This window comes from Cryptomeria japonica, chromosome 5 (assembly GCF_030272615.1).
Source record: "Cryptomeria japonica chromosome 5, Sugi_1.0, whole genome shotgun sequence".
NCBI classification, from domain to species: Eukaryota; Viridiplantae; Streptophyta; class Pinopsida; order Cupressales; family Cupressaceae; genus Cryptomeria; species Cryptomeria japonica.
In genome coordinates, this window is record NC_081409.1 from 215,756,006 (window position 1) to 215,778,111 (window position 22,106).

General features: G+C 36.4%; 2 protein-coding genes across 2 annotated transcripts in view; both read right to left on the reverse strand.

Annotated features, from left to right (window-relative positions):
- Window positions 1–1,985: 1,985 nt before the first annotated feature.
- Window positions 1,986–22,106, reverse strand: part of LOC131064391 (dynamin-like protein ARC5) — a 163,381-nt gene continuing 143,260 nt past the window's right edge. Inside the window, exons 16-17 of the mRNA XM_057998521.2 lie at window positions 2,483–2,647; window positions 1,986–2,337 (exon numbers count right to left, since the gene is read on the reverse strand). Of these exons, the coding sequence (XP_057854504.2) occupies window positions 2,212–2,337; window positions 2,483–2,647 (291 nt within the window). The 3' untranslated portion in view covers window positions 1,986–2,211. The remainder of the gene's footprint in view (window positions 2,338–2,482; window positions 2,648–22,106) is intronic.
- LOC131064392 (uncharacterized) lies at window positions 7,705–9,110 on the reverse strand. Its single transcript, XM_057998522.2, has 2 exons — window positions 8,368–9,110; window positions 7,705–8,252 (listed from the first exon to the last, which is right to left on the reverse strand). Exons 1-2 carry the CDS (start codon window positions 8,989–8,991, stop codon window positions 7,935–7,937), a joined length of 942 nt encoding a protein of 313 aa, XP_057854505.1. The 5' UTR covers window positions 8,992–9,110; the 3' UTR covers window positions 7,705–7,934.

Consider the following 22,106-nt stretch of genomic DNA (forward strand, 5'->3'; position numbering starts at 1 on the left):
TCACCTTGGACAATCGTTAAATTTGAGTCTTAGCATAATCTCCCAAACACCATTATGAATTACTAATTAGAGAGTTATACTGCTCTACTATGGCATCTTGCCATACTCGGTTTGTCTTTGACTCTTCAAGATTAGATGGCTCAACATCAATGATGAAAAACAAAATAACTGAACTTATTTAATGGTTGACTAACCCTAAAATAAATTTTCAATGCTTTAACTTGCTCGTCTCTTGCAATTTGAGTTAAATATTTAAGCTTCTTAGTTGTTTTAAAAGAGACTAAGGTGTCTTCTTCCTGATTAGAAATTAGCTGATCAACAAAAGGGACTGTGTACTTTGCTAATTAAAACTTAAATAACGTTGTTCTTTGATCCTAACCTTCATGGGAGGCCCCTAAGGCTTAGAGGGCCATGTATCCTCATAAAACTCAAGATCTCTGCTCATTTCAATCTTATGAATCTTGTAAGCTTTTGAACACTCCATAAAGCTTCTCTCCAATATAAATTTCTTAGAGTCTTGTCCTTCAAACTAGATGGTTTAAACTTTTTTCCTTGCTAGTAAATACAACAGGACTTTCGAACACTCCATAAAGCTTCTCTCCAATTATATAATTTTCTTATAGTCTCTTGACCTTCAACACTTTGTGAAAACACGTTTAAATATTGCATGGTTACATGCTCAGCCCAAAGAAACAGGAGTAGATTTGAAATAAATAAATAGATCAGAAAATTGTGTCCAAAATGTCCTAACTCCATCACCTAAAGGTACATTGATCTTGCACTATCATTAGGACAATACAAAGACCATCCAACAGATATTTGAGCATCCAAAAAAGCTACATAACAGCGAATTCTGAAGTTCCTAATTGTTGGGCCTATGTCCAAAACGACTGCTGAGCAACCAGCAAAAATTATAAATTTTGGCTTAACTCATTAACTTGGACCAAATAAAATAAATACCATGAACAAAAATTCAGTCACAAACAAGCCAAACACCAATTTGATGTATATGCCCACATTGTGGGCTTCAATTTCCATAATGTGGATCTTACCAGCCAAATTGTTGCTTGGCTTCGCCATAACCCCAAAAATAGTTTTTTGAATATTTACCTTTTTTGTTTGAGACTTGTAAATAGCTTCAAACCTTCCACAAATAATACGGAACATGATATAACTTTACCTATGAACTTGTAAATAGCTTCATCCCTTGAGACTCCTAACTTTACCAACAATTGACAATAAAACCATTTTATTGTACAATTGTCTTACGGAACAATTGTGATACTTAAAAGCTATGGCACCTAATGTAGTATGGTAGATTAAAGTGGACTAATTAATTAAATGTTGTCGTTAAATTGATCCTCACCTACCTAATTTGAAGTAGGAAAACCACAGATTTGTGGTAAAATTATTTAGACAATTACTCGGTAAACTCTTGTGGAAATGAGACATCTAACAACAATAACTTTTTTTTCTGTTTATTTGAAAAATGGGCTTTACAAATTAAAACTAGTAAAATCTCTAGCAAAAATTTCCACATCTAACAACAATAATTGTTTTTACAGTTTATTTGGAAAATGGGCTTTACAAGCTAAGACTAGTAAAATGTCTAGTAAATTGCTTATATATTCACAAAACTACAGACAGTTACATCTAAACAAGAAATTATCTAAAGAACACTTCAGAACAAAATTTGAGTAATTGTTTATTCTTACCAAGGCTAATTGCTTTTGAATTTATGTAGTTCAGACATAATAGCTTCCAGTAAAATTTGGCAGGAGGCTCCAAGATAACAAAATCAGGTATGTGACATGCAATTTGAAATATGATATGTTAATATAGACCATTAGTTCGTAGTTAAAACTTTTCCTGCACCATAGTATTGTGATTGTCACATCTATCAGTTTGGAGAACACGTGTTCCATATGAGTAAATTTGAATTCTTACTCGAATCTTTGCCATGTTAAGCTTGAGGCAGCTTCAGGCATTGAAAATTTGAAACATTGTATTGAGACTGTCTATTTGAACAAAACATACTTTGAATATGACTAAAAAGTTTTCAGTCTGTAGTTATATAACAAACAAATTGAATCTTGGAGAAATCTACAACCATGATTCTCCCGAGAATAAAACAATAAGATTTTAAAATTGCGTTTGATCACTGTTCAATTGGGATATTCTAAAATATTCTCATACAATGTAGGATTGCCACTAAATTCTCTCAGAAATGTTTAACATGGCGATATCATTAAAAACATCCTTGTCAGAATTAGATGGAGATTCATTTGCACTTAGATCATGATGGATGGCTATAAATTTATCTTCAAGTCTTTTAACCTGTAAATCATGGAGAAGTCATCAAATGCAAGGTGCAATAGAAATTAACATGTATGATATTTAAGAAAAAGTATAAAGAACGAAAGTTCAATTCAAATAAACTTGGGGAAAATGAAAACAAATATATAGGATAGGAGGAACAGACCCTTTGGAGCTCAATTTCAAGATCCTTCTTCTGATTTGTTAAATTTTGTCTTGCATATACCACATCAAATACATTATCCAAGCCATCTTCAAATGCAGCCTCTAAATCTTCACATAGAAGTGCTGGAAACTTGTCCACTACTGGCATAAGGAAGAAGCAGTTAAACTGCATGGTGGTACTTGATGTTGTTAGCCCCGGGACTTAACTATTTAATTTTAAATTTATTCTTTGAACTGCATAAAATAAGAAATATTTGACTTATGACCTTGTGACAGTGACAAGCTGACAGACACAAACTTAAAGTGCAAATTTAAAAAGGTCATTTACAGACTGTTACTTGTGTATAGCAATCTTCTTGAACTGGATAATAAATATTGCCTAGACAGGACCTATAACAAAGCTCATTCTCCCTAAAACCATACATTAGATGATCTGATAATTCCACACTATGCAGCATAGAGCATATGGGAAGTCAGTATCTTGTCAAGAAGGTCCCAATCAATGGGTCAGAAACGCCTGGCATAAGGACCTTTGTTTGTCCAAGAAAGCTGCGCAAAATTTATACATGTAACATCTGGAAGCATTCCTTTCAAAAACGGATATAAATTAAATGGATTACCCTATGGAAAGCCTATTTTTCTCTTTTCTGATCACTGTAATTATGTTTTTTGCTTCCTCACTGTCTTCTCAACTTCTTTGTCATTGTTCAACGTTTGTCACTCATTTACATGATCTAATGTTCACAGCTTCACACAAGCTACAGTTCTATTCATTTTTCTTCTTCTTGTTTTAGTCCTTTTTCTTCCAAGTCCTTGAACCTCATTTCTGGAGCAAGTCACATTTTCATCTATCATAAGTTGCTCTCACCTAGACTGCCAACATCATGCGCACCTGCTGTATATTCTCACTTGACATTTTTCTCATCTTTGAAAGCTGTAATGTTACAATACACATACTGTTAAGTCTCCTCAATCCTTAGCAACAGTATCAAGGGATCCTTATGTGTTCTGTCCAAAAACCAAGACCAAAAACTGTGTACTCAACATGATTTACTTGATGCAAGTGCTTTGCACTGGATGTTTTATTGACGTCTGTGAGACAAATATATAAAGAGAGAAAAGAGGAATTGGATAGTCAAGATAACTGTATCCATGCAAACTCCCCAACCATCCCATACAGGACATGTTAATAAAACTAGTGATGTGATGTAGTATATCTATCATTTTCCACAATCTACATATAACTTAAAAGTTAAAACACAATAAACCAATGAGCATGCACTGAAAATGGAAGTAAAAACAAACTGGCAATCAGAAAAACACACAAAGTCTGCAAACTAAACATATATTCAGAACCTTGCAAACTGTTTGACGAAATACTCAGTGGAATAAAAATGAAATAAGTGCAAAAAAATTGACACAAGAACAGAGCTAGATCATTACACGATTACACCTATCTCTTACATATTCTTTTTCAGAACTTCCTTTTCCCTACAATCCATGAGTGGATAAGCATTAAAGCATGGCATCTATTGCTTGAATGCCACTGCCCCTTCGGCTCACACACCACTGGCAAAAACCATCCAACCCTCTACCATAGCACTGGGCATCCATCGCTTGCATGCCTCTAGCAGAAACCATCTATGAGGTACGACTAGACAGTCTATAGGCAGAACATGCTCCCTAACTCTCACAAAGCTAGAGCATCAATAAGCTTATCTTATCAACCGGTGATCATTGATCACCTTAATAGGAGAGGAACAATCTACATCTTAAGAGTATACACCCTCTACCTATGCTCTCATAGAGTCCTTACTCCATCCATCTTATGTTGTCTTAGAAGTTAGCCCTTGTACCATGCTTAGCAATATAACTGGAAAAGAGACTGCTAATCCAAAACAAATCAACCCAAAGACCAAGGCTATGCATCACCTATGGCCATCCTGTGAATTTCTGGCATTGATATGACAAGAGGGACACAATAGTCAATTTATTTCCAGGGTCCTTTCAGCTAGTACTCAACTAGGAGGAGGTATCCAATGAAAGGTGGATAAAACTAACAACCGTACTAGACTCAAAATATGAGAGTTCTCAGCCAGAGCCCAACCCTCTACGCGTGATTAGTTAAAATGTGGTTGAGAAGTTTATTATTGTGCATTATGAGTAACAAAAATTTTCTGGTCTTGGAGAGGGAGACTACTTGTTGCAATAAGCCAAATAGGTTAAGGATTTATTTATTCTCTTTGTTTATCAAAGTTCAATTAAACCTCATTTTGACATTATCTCATTCCAACTATCCAAAATGTTATGAAGCAATGTTAAATTGATAACCAAATTTCACAACATAAATTTATCAAAATGCAATGCTTTCTGATGGACTTATGTGATAGAATTCAATCGAGCTTGGATATGCTCCTATGCAAAGCATTCAATATGTAATGCCACCAAATTGATCATGGCAACTAACTAGATTTCAGCTCTTAATCAATCATACAACCCATATGCAATTTATTGGTGCATGCATTTTCATGTCTACGTTTTCTAGCAAAAGAAACCATATGATGCAAGCACATCTACAGTTTTAGATGTTAACCCAAAGCTCTAAACTTTCAATTACATTCTTAGTGCTTTTGTTTGTTTCCAAAGATAGAAAAAGACTATTTGGATGGGGAATCTTGGTTCTAAAGATAATTAGGTTGTTTGGCTGAAGAAATTTGATCTATTGTTGCCATAACACTTGCACTTGGCCCTCTTTCACTATAAATGATTTTGACAAAATAAAAATGATGTTGCACTATTATATTAGCAGGATAATCCTAAATATGGCATCATACAAGAAAATCCCAATGGTTCTCCTCATTCAAGAATAAAATCCAACAGGGTGAGATCTCATTGAGAGTCTTTCTTTTTTACATGAGTAAACAAATAACCAATCACCATGTTATTTTACCCAATTGAATTCTTTATTAAACAGCAGCAACCAAAAAACTAAAATCTATGTTGACAAACCTAGAGTGTGGCATCCAAATTGCATCTGCATCTAAGTGGAGAGCTATTCTACCTTTATCCAATCACCCTTCACTCCTTTCCCAAAACTTCATCACAACTCAAAATGCTTTCATTCATGCCCTTCCTTCAATTGTTCCTTGTCAAAATGGGCCTCAAAACACAAATTTAAGGAAGGTCACAAGTCTGCACTCTATTGGCACATCATTCTTCATCAAATTCTACAAATCCTTCCACGATTTCAGGAGTTTTCATGCCTCTTAATGCCATGGTTGCCCCTTCCACCTTACTTTGAGCCATTCTCCTTAATTGCAGGTTGTCTCCCAACTGTGGGTAAGATTGCAAGACTCTTAATGGTTTTTTTTCTTCTCTCTACTAGGTCACCTTCCTGATCATGCCTCTTCCTCCATTTCCTTCCAGGTTTTTCTTTTTTGTTGTTTTGTATTGTTTGTTATTTTCTTTTCTCCATAGGGGTCAATGAGATGACTGTTAGAATCTGAAAAGATGAATAACCCAAAATAACTAGTGCAAACGCATAGAAAAAAAACTGTGAATACAAATGATACTGTATCAAAATAACAACGCAAAGTTAGCCTCCAAGAGAGAACTGCAAATGCTAAAGAAGCAAAACAGCATTAGGAGAATGCAAGAGAGAAATTTGCAGAATGCAATTACAATGCAATAGAATCGAATACAAAGACTAGCTAGGAGTGAGTATATATAGGAAATGTGTTAGACTAACTGCTGTTAGTGTTGTCATTGATGTCAAGGAGTTGGGTTCTAGACCATGTTTCAAAACCATCGAGTTCTTCCCATGTTTTCATAACTTGGTTTCTTCCCAAAAAAGGGTTGGTGATAGAGTTGGTCAGGTTTTGGAATGTAATTTAGAACCATCAAGTACTGGCTAGGTTCCGAGAACCTAGAGATTTGCCGAAAAGGGCTTCAACAAAGAGCATGTCAAGTTTTTCCTTCAGTAGTTGGGTTTTGTAACACAATGAAGAACCAGTTCTCAAAACCAATTCAATTTCCAGTTGATTTTCCAACAAAAGGCTTAAGTTGGCTTGTGCACTAAGTTTGATAACCAATCAGCTTTTAGACTAGGTTTTGAAACGAAGTTTTGGTTTTGGGTTCGAACTCCAATAGATTTCCCAAAAGGCTTTGTGAAAAGACAAGGCAACATTGAAAAGGTTCATTGACATTTGGCACAAAATCTGAAACCTGATTAGGTTTCTGACACAAGTTCGATTTTCAACCTATTTTTCACCTTAAGTTAATGTATCAGGATTTAACTGATTAATGGCTAGTTTATGATTCCAAGGTAAAGCATGAACAGTTAAGTGGTTGAAATAATCAGTTAAAGTGGAACAATCAGCATGTGAGCATGATTTTATTGGGATCAAAGTAAAATGCAATGTCTGCATGACTTGCATGAGATTTTCATGTAGCAGTTAATTGGTTGATCAAATGGGGGCATGCATGATCAGATGATGAACTAAGAGTGTCATTTGCAGCTGCATGAGAAGAGGAAGTTAGCTATGAATGCATGGTCAAATAAAAAGCACCTTGTTGATGTGTTTTTTATGACACTCAAACACAAAATAAAATACCAATGTATTCTATCCTCTTTTGAACAAAGAAACTTGCAATGTCCCCTTTCCTCTAGGTGATCACCTAGAGGAGATTATTACCCTATTTTATTCCCATAGGCTAATTGGATTTATTTAAGGGAATAAATTAATTAATTAAATGTTAAATAGTCCCAAGTCCTATGGGATTATTTAAATTTAATTAATTAGCAGTTGGACATACTTTATTTTATAAAGTGACTTTATAATAATGTCAATGACAAATTATAAAGTAAAGTCACTTTTGAGGGGAAAAGTAATTTAAAAGAGAAATAAAGTACTACTTTCGAAAAGGAAAAGCATTATAAAAAGAGAAAAAAGCTAAGTTACCGGTTTCGGTTTGGATTCAGGTTCCGATTTGGGTACGGATTCGCGGATTTGGCAAACAAAAAAAAAATTGGGTACGGGTACGGGTACATCCGTACATATATATATATTTTTTAATTTTATATATATATATATATATATGTTCAAACTTCAAACATCAAAATTATATATGTTCACAGTTCAAACATACAATGTAACTTTCCCATACAATGATACATAAATGATAACAGATAAATCATAAATCATAAATCCATAATTGCCAATGCCAATAAATATTGTGATATTGATATATCGTAAATCATTAATGTAATATCATATTCATAATTTGCAAAAAAGATAATATTCAAGTTTCAAGTTTCAAAATGTGAAAATGTCATGACACAATAAAGTATAAAGTTAAACATTCAAATTACAAGCCATCTATAGGATTTAAATTCCATATTCATCTTCATCTGAAGCATCCAACCCAAGCCCAAGGTCATCAAGTGGTTCAAATTAAGCATCAATTGAACCAATATCAAATGGAATGCCACTCCCACTAGCTATGTCTCTCTCAAATTCCATAACTGCCTCGTCTATAGAGACTTGGCAAAGTTGTGCAACTGTAGCATCTAAATCAGCACACTCAAGGGCTAGATCCCAATTCCTTGTTACACCCTCACTATATCCAGGGTCCTTATGTGACAACAAACGAAGGTTGGAGTGTACGTAGACCAGATCCTCAACTTTCTTTGCACCCAAACAATTGCGTTCGACTGAGTGGATGAAGGAGTATGTACTCCAATTCCGCTCAGCTGAAGAAGAACTTGCAACCTGTTAAAAGTTAAAACATAATTAGAAATTTATAAATTAAAATTATACAATAAAAATATGATAGCATCAAATGGAATTGGAAAACTATACAAATAAAAAATAAAAAGATACATACTTGGGAGTTAAGTTTAATTGCAAGAGGCTGCAAGTAAACGGAGCCTTGACCATGTACATACCACCACTCATTAGCATCCATCCCATATCTAGCATTAAGAGCTACAACATCATGATTTTTTGCAGATACAAATTGGCCAAACTCCCTCATGAAAATATTTCTTGTCTCCTCATCTTGATATGTCTTTTTAAAGGCAGCCCTATAGCCAGAAGCAACCTCTGCATCTCTATATGGTGGCACCCTCCTTGGTGTTGCAAGCATCTCTGCACTATAAAATTTTGGCGTCAAAGCAAATGCTAAGAGATGTAAGGGGGTGGTCATCTTCTTCCAACGATCAACAACAATTTTCTGCACAACTTTGAAAAATGTTTCCGTTGGGTCATTTTCTTTTCTATTTATTACTTCTTTTATTTTTTCCACCATGCAATCCATGCCATCATAAATCTCACCCAAACATGGGCGATCAGTATCAGCATACCTGATCATGCTCATGATGGGCTCAGTGAAATTCAAAACATATTCCACATCATCCCACCATTTCTCACTAAGGATCAATGCTCTTACTTTTAGAGCTCTTTCTGTGTGGGATTGCTTCCATACACTCCACAAGTTGTTGATGACCATAGAACTCAAGGCGTCTCGCACCTTCAAAAGTTGTCTTAAGACGAGCGTGTGAGATGCAAATCGTGTTTCAGCAACCTAACATGACATAACAAAATACACAATATATATCAAATGTAAGTCTATAAAAAATACAAATTTAAAACTAAAATATTAAAAAATAAAATTTAAAATTAGTAATTATAAATTACCTTCAACAATTCCAACTTGGAGAAGGTCCTGAAAATGGCTTGTGACATATGATGATTAGTCGCAAACATTTGAATCTCCTCGCCCTCCGCATACAGTTTTTTCACCCAATCAATTTGTGTGCCAAGCTTTTGCATGATTAAATTGAGTGAGTGTACTGCGCATGGTGTCCAAAAGATGTGACCATATGTAGCCTCCACTATAGTCCCTGCTGCCCTACAATTTTTAGCATTGTCAGTTACAACTTGGCAACATTTTGAGGCCCCACCATGTCAATGCATTCTATCAAGATATTGGCAATGAAACTTGCATCTTTCACTTGCCCCTCACAATCCACTGCTTTCAAAAACATTGCCCCTTTAGGACACACTGCTATAACATTGATCAATAGCCTATTTTTACAATCTTTCCATCCATCAGAAACAATGGTCACACCTGTTTCCTGCCATGTATCTTTGATGACCTTCAACTATGACTCTACAGATGCTTTCTCCTTTGCCAATAAGGTGGTTCTCACCTTTTCATACCCTGGACAAACATAATCAAAAGGTGTATTGCAAAGAGTATGCACCATGTCCCGAAAGTAAGGTGATCTAACAAGGTTGAAAGGAAGCCCATTGCCATAAAGGCAACGTCCAATTTTGGAATCTGCAATCTCTCTCAGTTCATTTTTGAAGGCAAAATCCAATGGGTCTCTTTTCCGTGAAGCCACAACATTCTGATTCTCTACTGCATCAACTGGTGGGTTTTGCATGAAAGGATGTGAACCAACTGGTCTTGTGGAGCCAATGCTACTAGAAGGCCTCTGAGACATTGAGCTTGGATGGACAAGAGGATGATCAGTCTTTGCTTTGCTACTTCTCCTATTAGCTTCCTTTTGTTCTCTAATATATCCCAAAACTAGAGCTTTTGACAGCCCCTTGCCATCTGATCCCTTAAAAAAATTTATTCCATGCCCAGGGATGAAACAAAGGTGGCCTTTCACTCGAAAGTATGAGCTGGTATACTCAGTGCCACAATGGTTGCACTGCCAAACAAAACCCCCACCACCAGACACTGGCTTGATCATTGTTGTATAATGCCAAAGTGGTGAATCTTGATCAATTTTAAAGGGGGTATTTTCAGTTCGGACATTTGCAACTAAACTAGAGCTTGCACTTGCACTTCCAGTTCCAGCCATTATGTATGATTATATGAATAATGCACCTAAAATGAATAGAGAAAGCACAACATTATTGAAAAAAATTATTGAAATTTCGGCATTATAACCCCATACTATGCATACAAAGTGGAAAAAAATATACAAGACTTATTTATAAAAAATTTAAAAAACTTTTAAAAACTTTTAAAAACTTTAAAAAAGAAATTGAAAATTTGAAAAAAACTTGGAAAAATTCTTGAAAACTTGAAAAAAATTCAAATTCACTTCCCTTTAATGGCTAAATCTTCCTTCTCCAGTGATTCCTATGCCTTTGATGCATGTCTCACACCTTCGTAGTCATCACCTTCGAAGAAAAATACAAAAACTAGGAAACCTGATTGTAGAGAAAAAATCTTCAAAAATGCAAGTAGAACGGGTTGAATGCATGTTTTGATGCATGAAATGCATCATAAAGGGGCGGATTAGGGTTTAGATGTTAAAATAAGATTAAAAATTTTGTTTTTTAATTGTTTTTATTTGTTTTCTAACCCGTGGGCCCCGTTTTTGGGAACCCACGAGCTTGGGTTCAATCGGGTCCTCCTGGGTCCCACCCGGGTCCTGCCCAAGCGGCTGGGTTCGCAGGACCCACAGGGAACCCAGCCGCCTGGGCAGGACCCGGGTGGGACCCAGGTCGAACCAGACTCGGACCAGGACCAAGACCAAGACCCGGCCATTTTTGGCAAGAACCGGTAACTCAGGAAAAAAGTGCAATGAGGATTTATTCTTCAGTTGTTATTTTCAAAGAAACTTTTCCTTGAGAGCTTGAGAGCTTTAGCTTGCAGGTTCAGTAAACCCTAGGATGGAAACTCTAGAGGATTGGCTATTTGGTTGGAAACCCAGATCAACCCACTTGGTGAATTCATCTCAGGATTCACAGTTGCAAATCATTGATCAATTTTCATGAAGATTTGATGATCTATCTTGCAGATTTTCAGAGGGTTTGTTATTTTATGCATGGAGGCATTCCAGGGTATGTCTTACTTGATGGCATTAGGCATTTTCTGATTTGTACATGCAGCATGTGTTTGTAAACAGGAATACATTTCTATATCAAAAGAATTCCATTGGCTTATTTAGATTCTCTATATTTCACTGGTTGATTTCCTTGAAAATCTATATTGTTCATCATGCATGTTCAATCTGCATGTTTGCATGTTGCAATATTACGTTATGATGAAACAAAACATGAGTAAAAACAAAAACCCAAATCAGATTCGAAGCATTATCCAAGTCCGGGATATTTCAAAACCTCATATGCTAAATAATATGATCAAATGAGACAACTCCAAGGTTTACAATGCAAACAATCGACTTTATTTTTTTAATAGACTCAGTGTGTATGATGTGATCTTGATGGAACCACAAGGGGACTTATGTTTATAAACATTGTTGGAATGTCGAATTCTTACTCAACTCACTTGGAAAATAAAGACAAAAGGAGATAAGGGTTTAGAAATTTAATCTAATCCTAAGAATGTAAGAAATAATTTTTGACTTGGTGCAACTAAACCAAGCTTTGCTTCGCCATGAGGAAACTTCTACACAAAGATGGTGCATTCAAAGTCCCCCAAAGCTAAAGAATATCAACTTGCTAATCACCTTGGTCATGTGAATGATGAATGAATTGCCCATCCATTGAGAAATCTTTTCTTTTTTGAATTTTCTAAATTTTTTATTTTTTGGATTTTTTTAATTTTTCACTTTTTTTTTCAACTTCTCTACTTTTTTGGATTTTTTGGGGTAAGAGAGATCTAGAAAATCTCAAATATAGCTTGAAAGCTCAAATTGGTTAAAGCTTGTGATTGATATGAACGTGAACTGCTTCCCTTTTTTCGCAAGTCCAATTGATCACCCAACGTTCTCACCTTCCTTCTTGTAGTAATTTTTTCAAACATTGAAGATGACTCTCCAATGATTCTCCATTAAATTGATAGGCTTGTTCGTATTTTCAAGATTCTTGTTTAGGTGTTAATTCTGTCGAGTGTGAAGGAGGGTGAAAAAGGCTTGAGATTACTCCTACATATATGATCTAGAGTTCAGTTGTTCATGTTTGTGCCCTCCTGGTGCCAATTTTGTTCATGTGTTTATTATGACACCTCAAACACAGAATAAAATACCTACGTATTCTATCCTCTCTTGAACAAAAAAACCTCATGCTAAATAATATGATCAAAGGAGACAACTCCAAGGTTTACAACACGAACAATCAACTTTATTTCTAGATAGATTCAGTGTTTATGATGCTTGCAAGAATCATAAGGAGGCTTAAGTCTATGAACACCGCTGGGACATGGAATTCTTACTCAACTCGCTTGGAAAATAAAGACAAAAGGAGATAAGGGTTGAGAAATTTAATCTAATCCTAAGAATATAAGAAATGATTGTTGACTTGGTGCAACCAAACCAAGCTTTGCTTCGCCACAAGGAAACAACTACACAAAGATGGTGCAATCTCTTAATGATAAGTGAATGATTTTCATATCACCTATGCACACCATCGTTATGAGCAATGAGCATATAGCAATTGAAGTTAAGCTTTTAAATAAGTTCAATCTAACCACACACTGCAATTTGCAATCAACAAACTCCAAGTGGTATGAACATTAGGCTTTACCCTTCATCAACAATAAAATCTTCTATTCATCTAACACATCTAAACTATGAGAAGTAGAAACCAGCAACAAGTTGAAATAGCACACAAGATCCACCATAAGTTTAATGAAATCAAGTATCTATTACAACAAGCCTTGGCAACAATCTCCTTTCCTCCTACTCTACTACTGCTTCTAACTGCTACAACTAATTAACTACTAGCTATTAACCTTTACAAATGAAAGGTTTGAGCCTTATATAGAGGTCTCGTTACAATTCAATGGATCAGATTGATTCAAGGTCAACGGTTGAGATTACGTGACAAACCCTAAATAGGGTTAGTTACAACTAACTTTTTTTCAACCAATGAAATAATTACAATGTATAGGACACATGTCCTACATTGAATGTGGACCAATGAGAAAAGAAGATAGGTAAGATAAACAATATTTGATGAAGTGACACATATCACTTGCTCCTCCATTTGATGAATCGGGTTCAATGAACTTGGACATGCTGACTTGGAATCTCCTGATTGGTTGATTATGATGGGATGCCACCTCAACCATTTGCACGCTTGTAGATCATCACAAAGAAGTGTGTGTTGGGGCAATATCTCTTGATACTCAACATTTCCAAGCTCGGTGTGATGATGATGGGACATTCCCAAATTCCATCATCATAATGATCAAGTTTCTAACTTTGATTAACACTTTTGAAATTGTCTCCTTGCTTGACCACATTTTAGTTTCACATTTTCATGTTTGGGAATTTTCCTTCTTTATGATGCATTTCCATCTTCATCCCGAAGTTCTCAAACTTGTCTCCCTTTGATGATGTTTAATCTTGCAATCCCTTATAGTTATAGTGCAATCCTTTGTTGTTTTGACCTTGATTCTTGGATTTCTTAAGGAAATTCAAGATTGTTACAACTTCTCCCATTTGAAATCTTAGCTATTGATCTTTCATTTGCAATGTTGACCCCTTCATCTTTCTTCTCCACCCGCCTCCATCATCTACCCTAAAATCACATGAAAAGAGAAAATTTAGTTTAAATCATGATTAATGAATGCAATCTCATGTAGATAAGAAGCAAGAAGATTAAGAGTACAAGGTCTTGGGCCTTTAATTCATGTGAAAAATATTCTTCAAAATGTTGTGAAATGCACTTGAATACATCAATAATCAACAATTCATGAAATTGTTTCATCAATCCTCTCCAAGCCCTTGCTTTTGCCTTAGAAATTAGGTTTGCACTGCAACATTGGTGGACTTGGGTGCTCCATCAACATTTTTGGATGGCAAACTACAGCCAAGTTTGGCATTTTTTGTGGCGGACTTTGAAGCATTTCCGCCAATTTTGCATTTTGTCTTAATTTCTTTGGCGGCATCGGCAAGATTTCCAGCAATTTTTTAATGAATTTGGACAAGGCATTCAACAATTCACTGGCGAAGTTGTTGTGACGTTTTCACACATCGCCCCATTACAAATGGGGGCCCCCAATTTCTACTTTCTTTAGGGTTCTTAGTCGCCAATCTTTGAGAGTCTCGGCCTAGAGTTTCCAAGTGGTCATCAAAGTCAATCAAGGAGTCAATCATTAAAACAGTGTATAGACACCATCAAAGTGCTAAGGGAGCCCGAGGGACGAAAAACACAACTGCTTAGGGTCAATTCTGATAGCTTCCTATTTTTTGTGGGATTCTACTTTTTTGCTTTTTCATTTTTGGCATTTTGAGACCAAACTAGGTAGCAACTTTTACACCTACATTTTTGCTTTTTGCTTTTTTCAGCTTTTTTGAAAGTTGACCTAGGATTGGGTCACTCAAGTCATGGCACTAAGGTTCCTATCTTCAAAATAAAAAAAATAATCTCCTAGTATGAAAAGCAACGGAAAATCATATGGGCCAGGCATTGATCCAAAAGTTTCAGACAAACATGAAGTGTTGAGCAAGAAAATTCATGGCAAAGAGAAAATTTCTAAATGGAGAAGGCAATGTCTTGTGCCATAGCGAATTCCGCCCAAGGAAAAGTTGAGAATGGCTTTCCAATGCACAAACTCCACCAAAGAGAAAGTTTCTAAATGGAGAAGGCAATGTCTTGTGCCATAGCAAATTCCAACCAAGGAAAAGTTGAGAATGGCTTGCCAATGCACAAACTCCACCAAAGAGAAAGTTTCTAAATGGAGAAGGCAATGTCTTGTGCCATAGCAAATTTCCCAAGGCAAAGATGAAAATGTCTCAACTACACATGAGTTCCCCCCAAGGCAACGATGAAAATGTCTCAACCATACATGAGTTCCCCCCAAGGCAAAGATGAAAATGTCTCAACTACACAAGAGTTCCCCACAAAGCAAAGATGAAAATGTCTTAACCACACATGAGTTCCACCCCAAGGTTGAGAGAATTGGCTTGCCAAGTGCAAAACTCCACCAAGAAGAGGTAAAGTTTGGCATGAGATGGCATGAAGTCTGCCCTCCCAAAGAGAGAATGTCTTGATCAATGGCCAAGTCTGCTAGGAAAAGCACAAACTTCCTAACAGTACATGAAGTCCACCCAGAACTTAGCATGAAAATGGCATAGCACATCATAAATTCCGCCCATGTTTGAGGTAAAATGTCTTGCCAAGGTGCCAAGACTGGAAAAGAGAATTGTCATAACACCTAGCCAACTCCGCCCAAGGAAAAGAAAACACTGGCATGACAAGGTAGTAAGCCCCCCAAGGTTAGAAGATAAAGTGGCATGGAAACACATGAAGTCCTCCAAGGTTGGAGCAAATATGTCATGACACATGGCAAAATCCACCAAGTTTGAAGTTAAAATGTCTCAAGTCATAGCCAAGTCCGCCCAAGTTTGAAGAGTGAATTGGCTTGCCAAATGGTAAAATCTGCTCAAGAAAAGAAAGGAAATGGCACAACAAAGCACAAACTCCGCCCATAATGGAGAAACATATGGCATAGGACATGTCGAAGTCCACCCAAGGTTAAAAGAAAATTGTCTTGCCAAAGTATAAAGTCCGCCTAGCAAGTTAAAAATGGTTTAGAAAGGCATGAAGTCTGCCCAAGGGAAAGGTTAGAAATGGCATGGCAACACTTAAACTCCGCCAAGATCAAGAAGAACGAATGTCCTAAGAGCATGGTAAAATCCACCATGGATGAAGAGTTGACCAAGTTTGGAAAGTCAAGGAAATTTGTCCAACACTTAGAATTATTTCTCAAAAATTCGCCCAACACTTGGAATATTCTTCAACACATGGAAATTCAAAGAATCTAGAAGATTCCTTGCCAAGACATGGATGAGATGAAGATAAGATTTGACATGGCACCAAGGGTGAAAATAGAAAGTTTATTTTGAAATCTTCTGAGAGGATTAAGTTGCCATTTTGAGGAAGATGAGAATGAGACTAAGTTCGATGAATCCATGAAACAATGTAAAGATGCTAAAAAAAGGTCGAATTTTTCAACTTGATATTTTCATTCTCATTCTTTCTCAAGTTCGAAAGCGAAAGGTCTCTCTCTCCCAAGTTCAAGGAAGGAAGATTTTTGAAGGCAAAGAAGGAATTGATCAAGAATTTTCAGAAGTGAAGGCATTTTTTTCCAAAGAATTCAGTAAAAAATATAAATTAAAAATTAAAAATCTGGGTTATTGACTGATTTCCTTCATTCTTTTCTATCTCAAACACTTATTTTCATAAATTTTATCAAGTGTTGAACAGATTTCTTTCATATTACAGTCTGATTTTTTCAATGATTTTTTTTGACAGGTTGAAGGTCAAAATTCAGGACAAAAGAGTTCAAAACCAGGAATAAAATCTTAAAGTTTATTGAAAATAATATTCATTTTTTCCATGTCTTTTTCAAGTAGTAGATGACCACTCAAGGAGGGCTTTCGAGAAAGGTCCAAATGAAATTTGCAAACAAAGGAGTACAGTTTGAGTCTAAAATCACTTCAAAGTGGAAAAAGGTTGGAGACACCAACCTTGGTAGTGTGGATTTAAAGGAATTCAGAAGAAGAATGTACGGGCAAGATGGATATTTACCCACACCAATTGCTCGATGAATGATGAGGAATAGCATAGTCCAGGCAGCTGGATTTCCACCAGCAGTGGAGTGCAATGAACTGATTGTTGGACATGCAATACGCTATAATGTCCAAGAAAGGCAGATCATTGCACCTGACAGGAGAGTATTGGCTTTCCTTAGAGAATTGGCTATCTAGGAGGCATTTGGGATTCCAAATTACAACCGACCTCATTCAAAACCAAGGAAGTAACCACAAAAAATTATGAAAACCAGCTTGAACTTTGTGTGACAACTGTCAATAAGCTATGGCTGGAAAAGCCAAGGGCCACCTATAAAAAGATGCCAAAGAAGCTTCTTTGCACTGATTTCAATGAGGATTATGGGGACATTATTTTGCTACTGAATAGAGTAATGGGCAGCCCTCAGGGTGCGCCATTTGAGACTTGGATGTTTTATTTTGTTGATGAGATTACTTCAAGAATCAAAATGTTCAATTGGGCTAGGATAATCAGCAATAACCTAGACAAACAACTAAGAAATTTGGAGAGGACAAGGTCCTTCTACATGAGTTTCTACATTATTTACCTACTGGCTAGAAATTATCGATACATAGGATTGATTTTCAAGGGTGTAGTAGGAAATGGCGAGAATGAATTCAAGGCATATGACCTATACCCACAGCTGCAACTTCATGAAAAAACCTATCTCAAATGAGTGAATGATGCATTTCTAATGTACATCTCTAGGATGATGCAAGGAGGAACTCATCAGAGGCTCACTCAGGAAGCCAAGGACTTGGTAAGCAAATTTGGATCCCGGTTCATTCAATATCCAAGATTCACATATTTAAGAGTTCAGGGATTTACCAGATGTCCTTACAGACTTCCAATTTATCCCACCAATAGAATGATATTTCTTGAAATTCTTAGGCAATTAGAAACCTATGGGAGCTTCCAAAGAGCAAAGCACAAGACTACAATTTCCTTTCCATTTTTTATTGGAAATATGTTGGAATCCTATTCAACGACACAAGCAACAGAAGGTGCAAGGCTGGACATGCAATGGTACCCATTCATTTTCTACTGATCTAGAGCTAATTTTGATCCCCACAATCACAATGGATTGTAAATGGAGAGAAATATAGGCATAGGGTGGTTCTTGAAGACTTTTGGGCGAATGCTATAAATGAATTTGATATCACGAAAAGGCTATGGTCAAGATTGCCTGTAAATTTGATAAGAACAACTGAGCTTTTTCGTGTGCCTGACCAACTAGAGGATGATGGAGAATACACTCAACCACACTATGATGAGAATAGGCCTCTTTCTCTGGTGAGATGGTCAAAACTAAAACTTGCAAATTTAGCCACCCTAATGCGGCCAGTTGTCAAATATACACAATGGTGGGTTGATCAGCAAGTGCAAGAGCTGAAACAAAGAAGTACGACTCTCACTTACAACTTGATGGGCGTAATGGAATCATATTCTTCTAATGAAGGAGCATCTCAAAATGCTAGGCCACTTGAAAGTATTAATTCAAGAAAAAGAAAAGAAACAGATGAAGGTTCTATGAGATCCAAAGGGAAGAAAGTTATAAATGAGGGGGCTGCTGAAAAGAAACAAAGATCAGAGCCATACCATTCCGCCACATCTAAAAATTTGAACGATGTATTAATTCTTGAGGATGAACCAATGGATGAGATGAAGAATCCTTCTCCAATTAATGAAGCAAGTATAGAATCAATCCAGCAAGAGGATCAAGAGCCTCCATCTCCTTCAAATACGGAGATAATCAAGTCAGAAAATGAGATGGATATCCTAGACAAAGGATTTCAAGAGGGAATGATTTCCGCTCTTCGAGTAGTTGAGGATAATCCGTGTGAAGAATGTAATCAGGAAGAGCAAGGTATTGAACAACCCACAATTCCTAATTGGTTAAAAGAAAGGATGAAAGTAAAGGCGCCTATGGAAGATCAAGAAGAAGATGAGACAGCTGATTTCTTGGCTAGGTTGGGAAAGGTTGCAGCAAGGAAGATAGCCAAAAGGTTTTCCACGATTCAAAGGGACGAAACAGGTTGTCGTTCACTTCAGATTGTTGTGCCAAAAGTTGATAAGGCAAAAGAAGACATTACTCCTCAATAGTATGAAATTACAACTATCAACTTAGGCCCAACCACAAAAGGACAAGAAGTTGAGGACTTGGATAATACAGTCATTTCCATTAAGGCAAGATTGAAAAAGGAAATAGAAAAGAATAGGGAGTATAAAAAGGAAGTTGAGCAGTTACAAAAATATATCCAACACTTGACAAAACCTATTGATCAAGGGGATGCACCAGCTCCTCCACTCTTGACTATTCCATAGGAAACCATTGCAGATTTTGAAGAAAGAAAAGTGACAACTAGAGAAGCTAAGGAATGGATAGCAAGTAACAATGATGAGGTTGTCACATTCGTGGAAAAGTTGATGTTGGCATATGCACAAACTTCTTCTTTACTCTCCAAGATCGCAAACATGGCAGAAACGTAGGAAGACCTTCAGGATATTCAGGATAGAATAATCTCATGCCTAAGGGTGTTGAAAGGGGTCCCAAAACAAGAATTGATAGATGGACACGTGATTGTAGCTAGAGTTGTATATGATTTCAACACATGGTATTGGCCATTAATTGCACGAAATGAAGTTTTGGAAAAGGTAAAGGTTGATAGCATCAAAGTTGAAGAACAGATTAAAGAAATTAAAAACAAGGTTTTCCTTGTAGCTGCTGATATACTTGGGAAAGAAACAATCCAAGAAAATGAAATGCAAATAGAAAACCTAAAACTCAAAACTCGGGAGAATTTCCTCACTATCACAGGACCAATCCTAAAATAGAATTTGACTAAGGCATCAAGTCTCTTGTCCACCACAGATGCCTTCCAGAAACAAGAATTGGAATGGGAAAATGTTTTTGGTACATATGCAAATGACTTAGACAGAATGGAGTTCAAGGTGAATATGCTGCCACATGTCACGATGGAAGAAGTCAATCCTCTTGTGTCCAAGTTCATCGAACATGCTGCTGTGGAAAAAGGATAAGGATGCATCCTTCTAGAAGAAAGCTTCCTGTGCCACTTGTCTTCACTTTATTTGTTCTTATTGGATAACTCTTGTAAACCCTATTCAAAGTGTATGTGTTTTAATCTCGGCCGTTGATCTTTATTTAATCCGGGCCTTTCATTTGTTTTTGAAACTCTATATAAGCCCCTCTTCTCTCATTTTCTTGTGCGGAGAGATTTATTAGATTGTTGCTAAGAGCTATTTTGATAATAAAAGTTCATTTGCATTTGCTTTGAATCCTTATTGTTATCACATGGTTGCATGGTTACATATTTTCTCCAACTTGGAATAGATTTGCTTTACAAAGTTGTTAGATGAATGACAGATTTGATAGTATAGACTGGTGAAATTGTTGCTCATACATTTTTTGAACAAATGATTTTTGTTCATTGAGTAAAGTTAGCCTAAGCTTATTTTGTGGATGTTTTAACTTCTACTTTGGATAAATATTGTTCATTTGATGGTATTATTATTCACAGCATGAAAATCTTCAGCACAACCCTTAAAGATTGCACCTACTTTATGTAGTTGTCCTTAGTGTGGCGAAGCAAAGCATGGTTATTGGTTTCACCTAATCTTTACTGTCTCTTAAATTCTTAGGAATAGTGTAGAATCCCTTGTACCTTTTTTTTGAAATCCAAAATTGAGAAAATCCAAAAAACAAAGCAGAAAGTTTTCATTACGATTGGAATTCACAAGTCCCCCTTGGATTACCAACATACATCACCCAAGAAGCTATATTCAATGTTAAAGTCGCTAGTTTACAGTGTAAACCTTGGAATCACCATATGATCTTCTTTGCAATCTCAGCATATGCGGTGATTATATTCAAGAGAGGATAGAGTGTCTTGTGGGTATCTTTATTCTGTGTTCGATGTGTCATAAAAGTTTAAAACACACACCAATAGGTGTATTTGTTTTCAAGGTTTAGGAAGTGAATGATTTACATCTTTTGATTGAAATGAAGACAAAATTCGGCCAAGGCAAAGGATTTCAAAGATTCCTAAGCTAAGTACATTTCATCCTTGAGCTAAGGATATCCACACTTTTAGCATTTCAAGCCTTCCTGAACTAAGAATATTTCATCCTTGAGCTAAGGATATCTGCACTTTTAGCATTTGAAGCCTTCCTAAGCTAAGGACATTTCGTCCTTGAGCTAAGCATATCAACACTTTTCGCATTTCATGCCTTCCTAAACAAAGGACATTCCGTCCTTGAGCTAAGGATATTTCATCCCTGAGCTAAGGATATTATATCCCTGAGCTGAGGATATTAGCGACTTAAGAATTTCAATACATCCTTAGGCTAAGGATATTGGCGACATAAGGTTTTGCATCCTCCTTTGGCAATGGCAGCATTTATTTTGCCCTTCCAAGGCAATGACAGCTCTTCTTTTGCCCTCTCAGACCCACGACCAGGCATCAAACCAGTGCCTTTGCCCTCCTAGAGGCCCGATCGATATCAATGCCCCAGTCAAATGATGAAAGGGATGCAAAGGAGAAAGGAAGGAAGAAAGCTACTTCCTTTGAGAACAATGAACTTCCCTTGCCACTTGAAACCATTGCAAATCAGGCCTATCTTAGACCTGGAACCTATCAAATCATGCACATAAAAGTGAGCAATCAGACATAAATCAGGCCTGAGACACAAAATCAGACTCAAGTTGATGAAGAATTAAGTCAAAAGGAGAGATAAGAATTAAAATCAGATATTTTTCATGATCAGAAAATTCATTTCCAGATTTGGAGAAGGTAGTGGAAAGCTTGATTAAGAACATTTTGCAATGTTTTGATTCAAATTATGTTTATTTCCAGGTTTGATGCTTCACAAGCTTCTAACTCATCCAACAAAGAGATAACTACCGCACATGGGCACAAAGTTCGATCACCTACCATCACCATCTCTTGGTCAAAAATTCAAGGAAGGACATGTGTCCCATCAATTGTAATTTTATCATTGGTCGGGCATTAAATGCTTTGCAATGGGTGTTACAAACCCTAATTAGGGTTTCTATCTTTC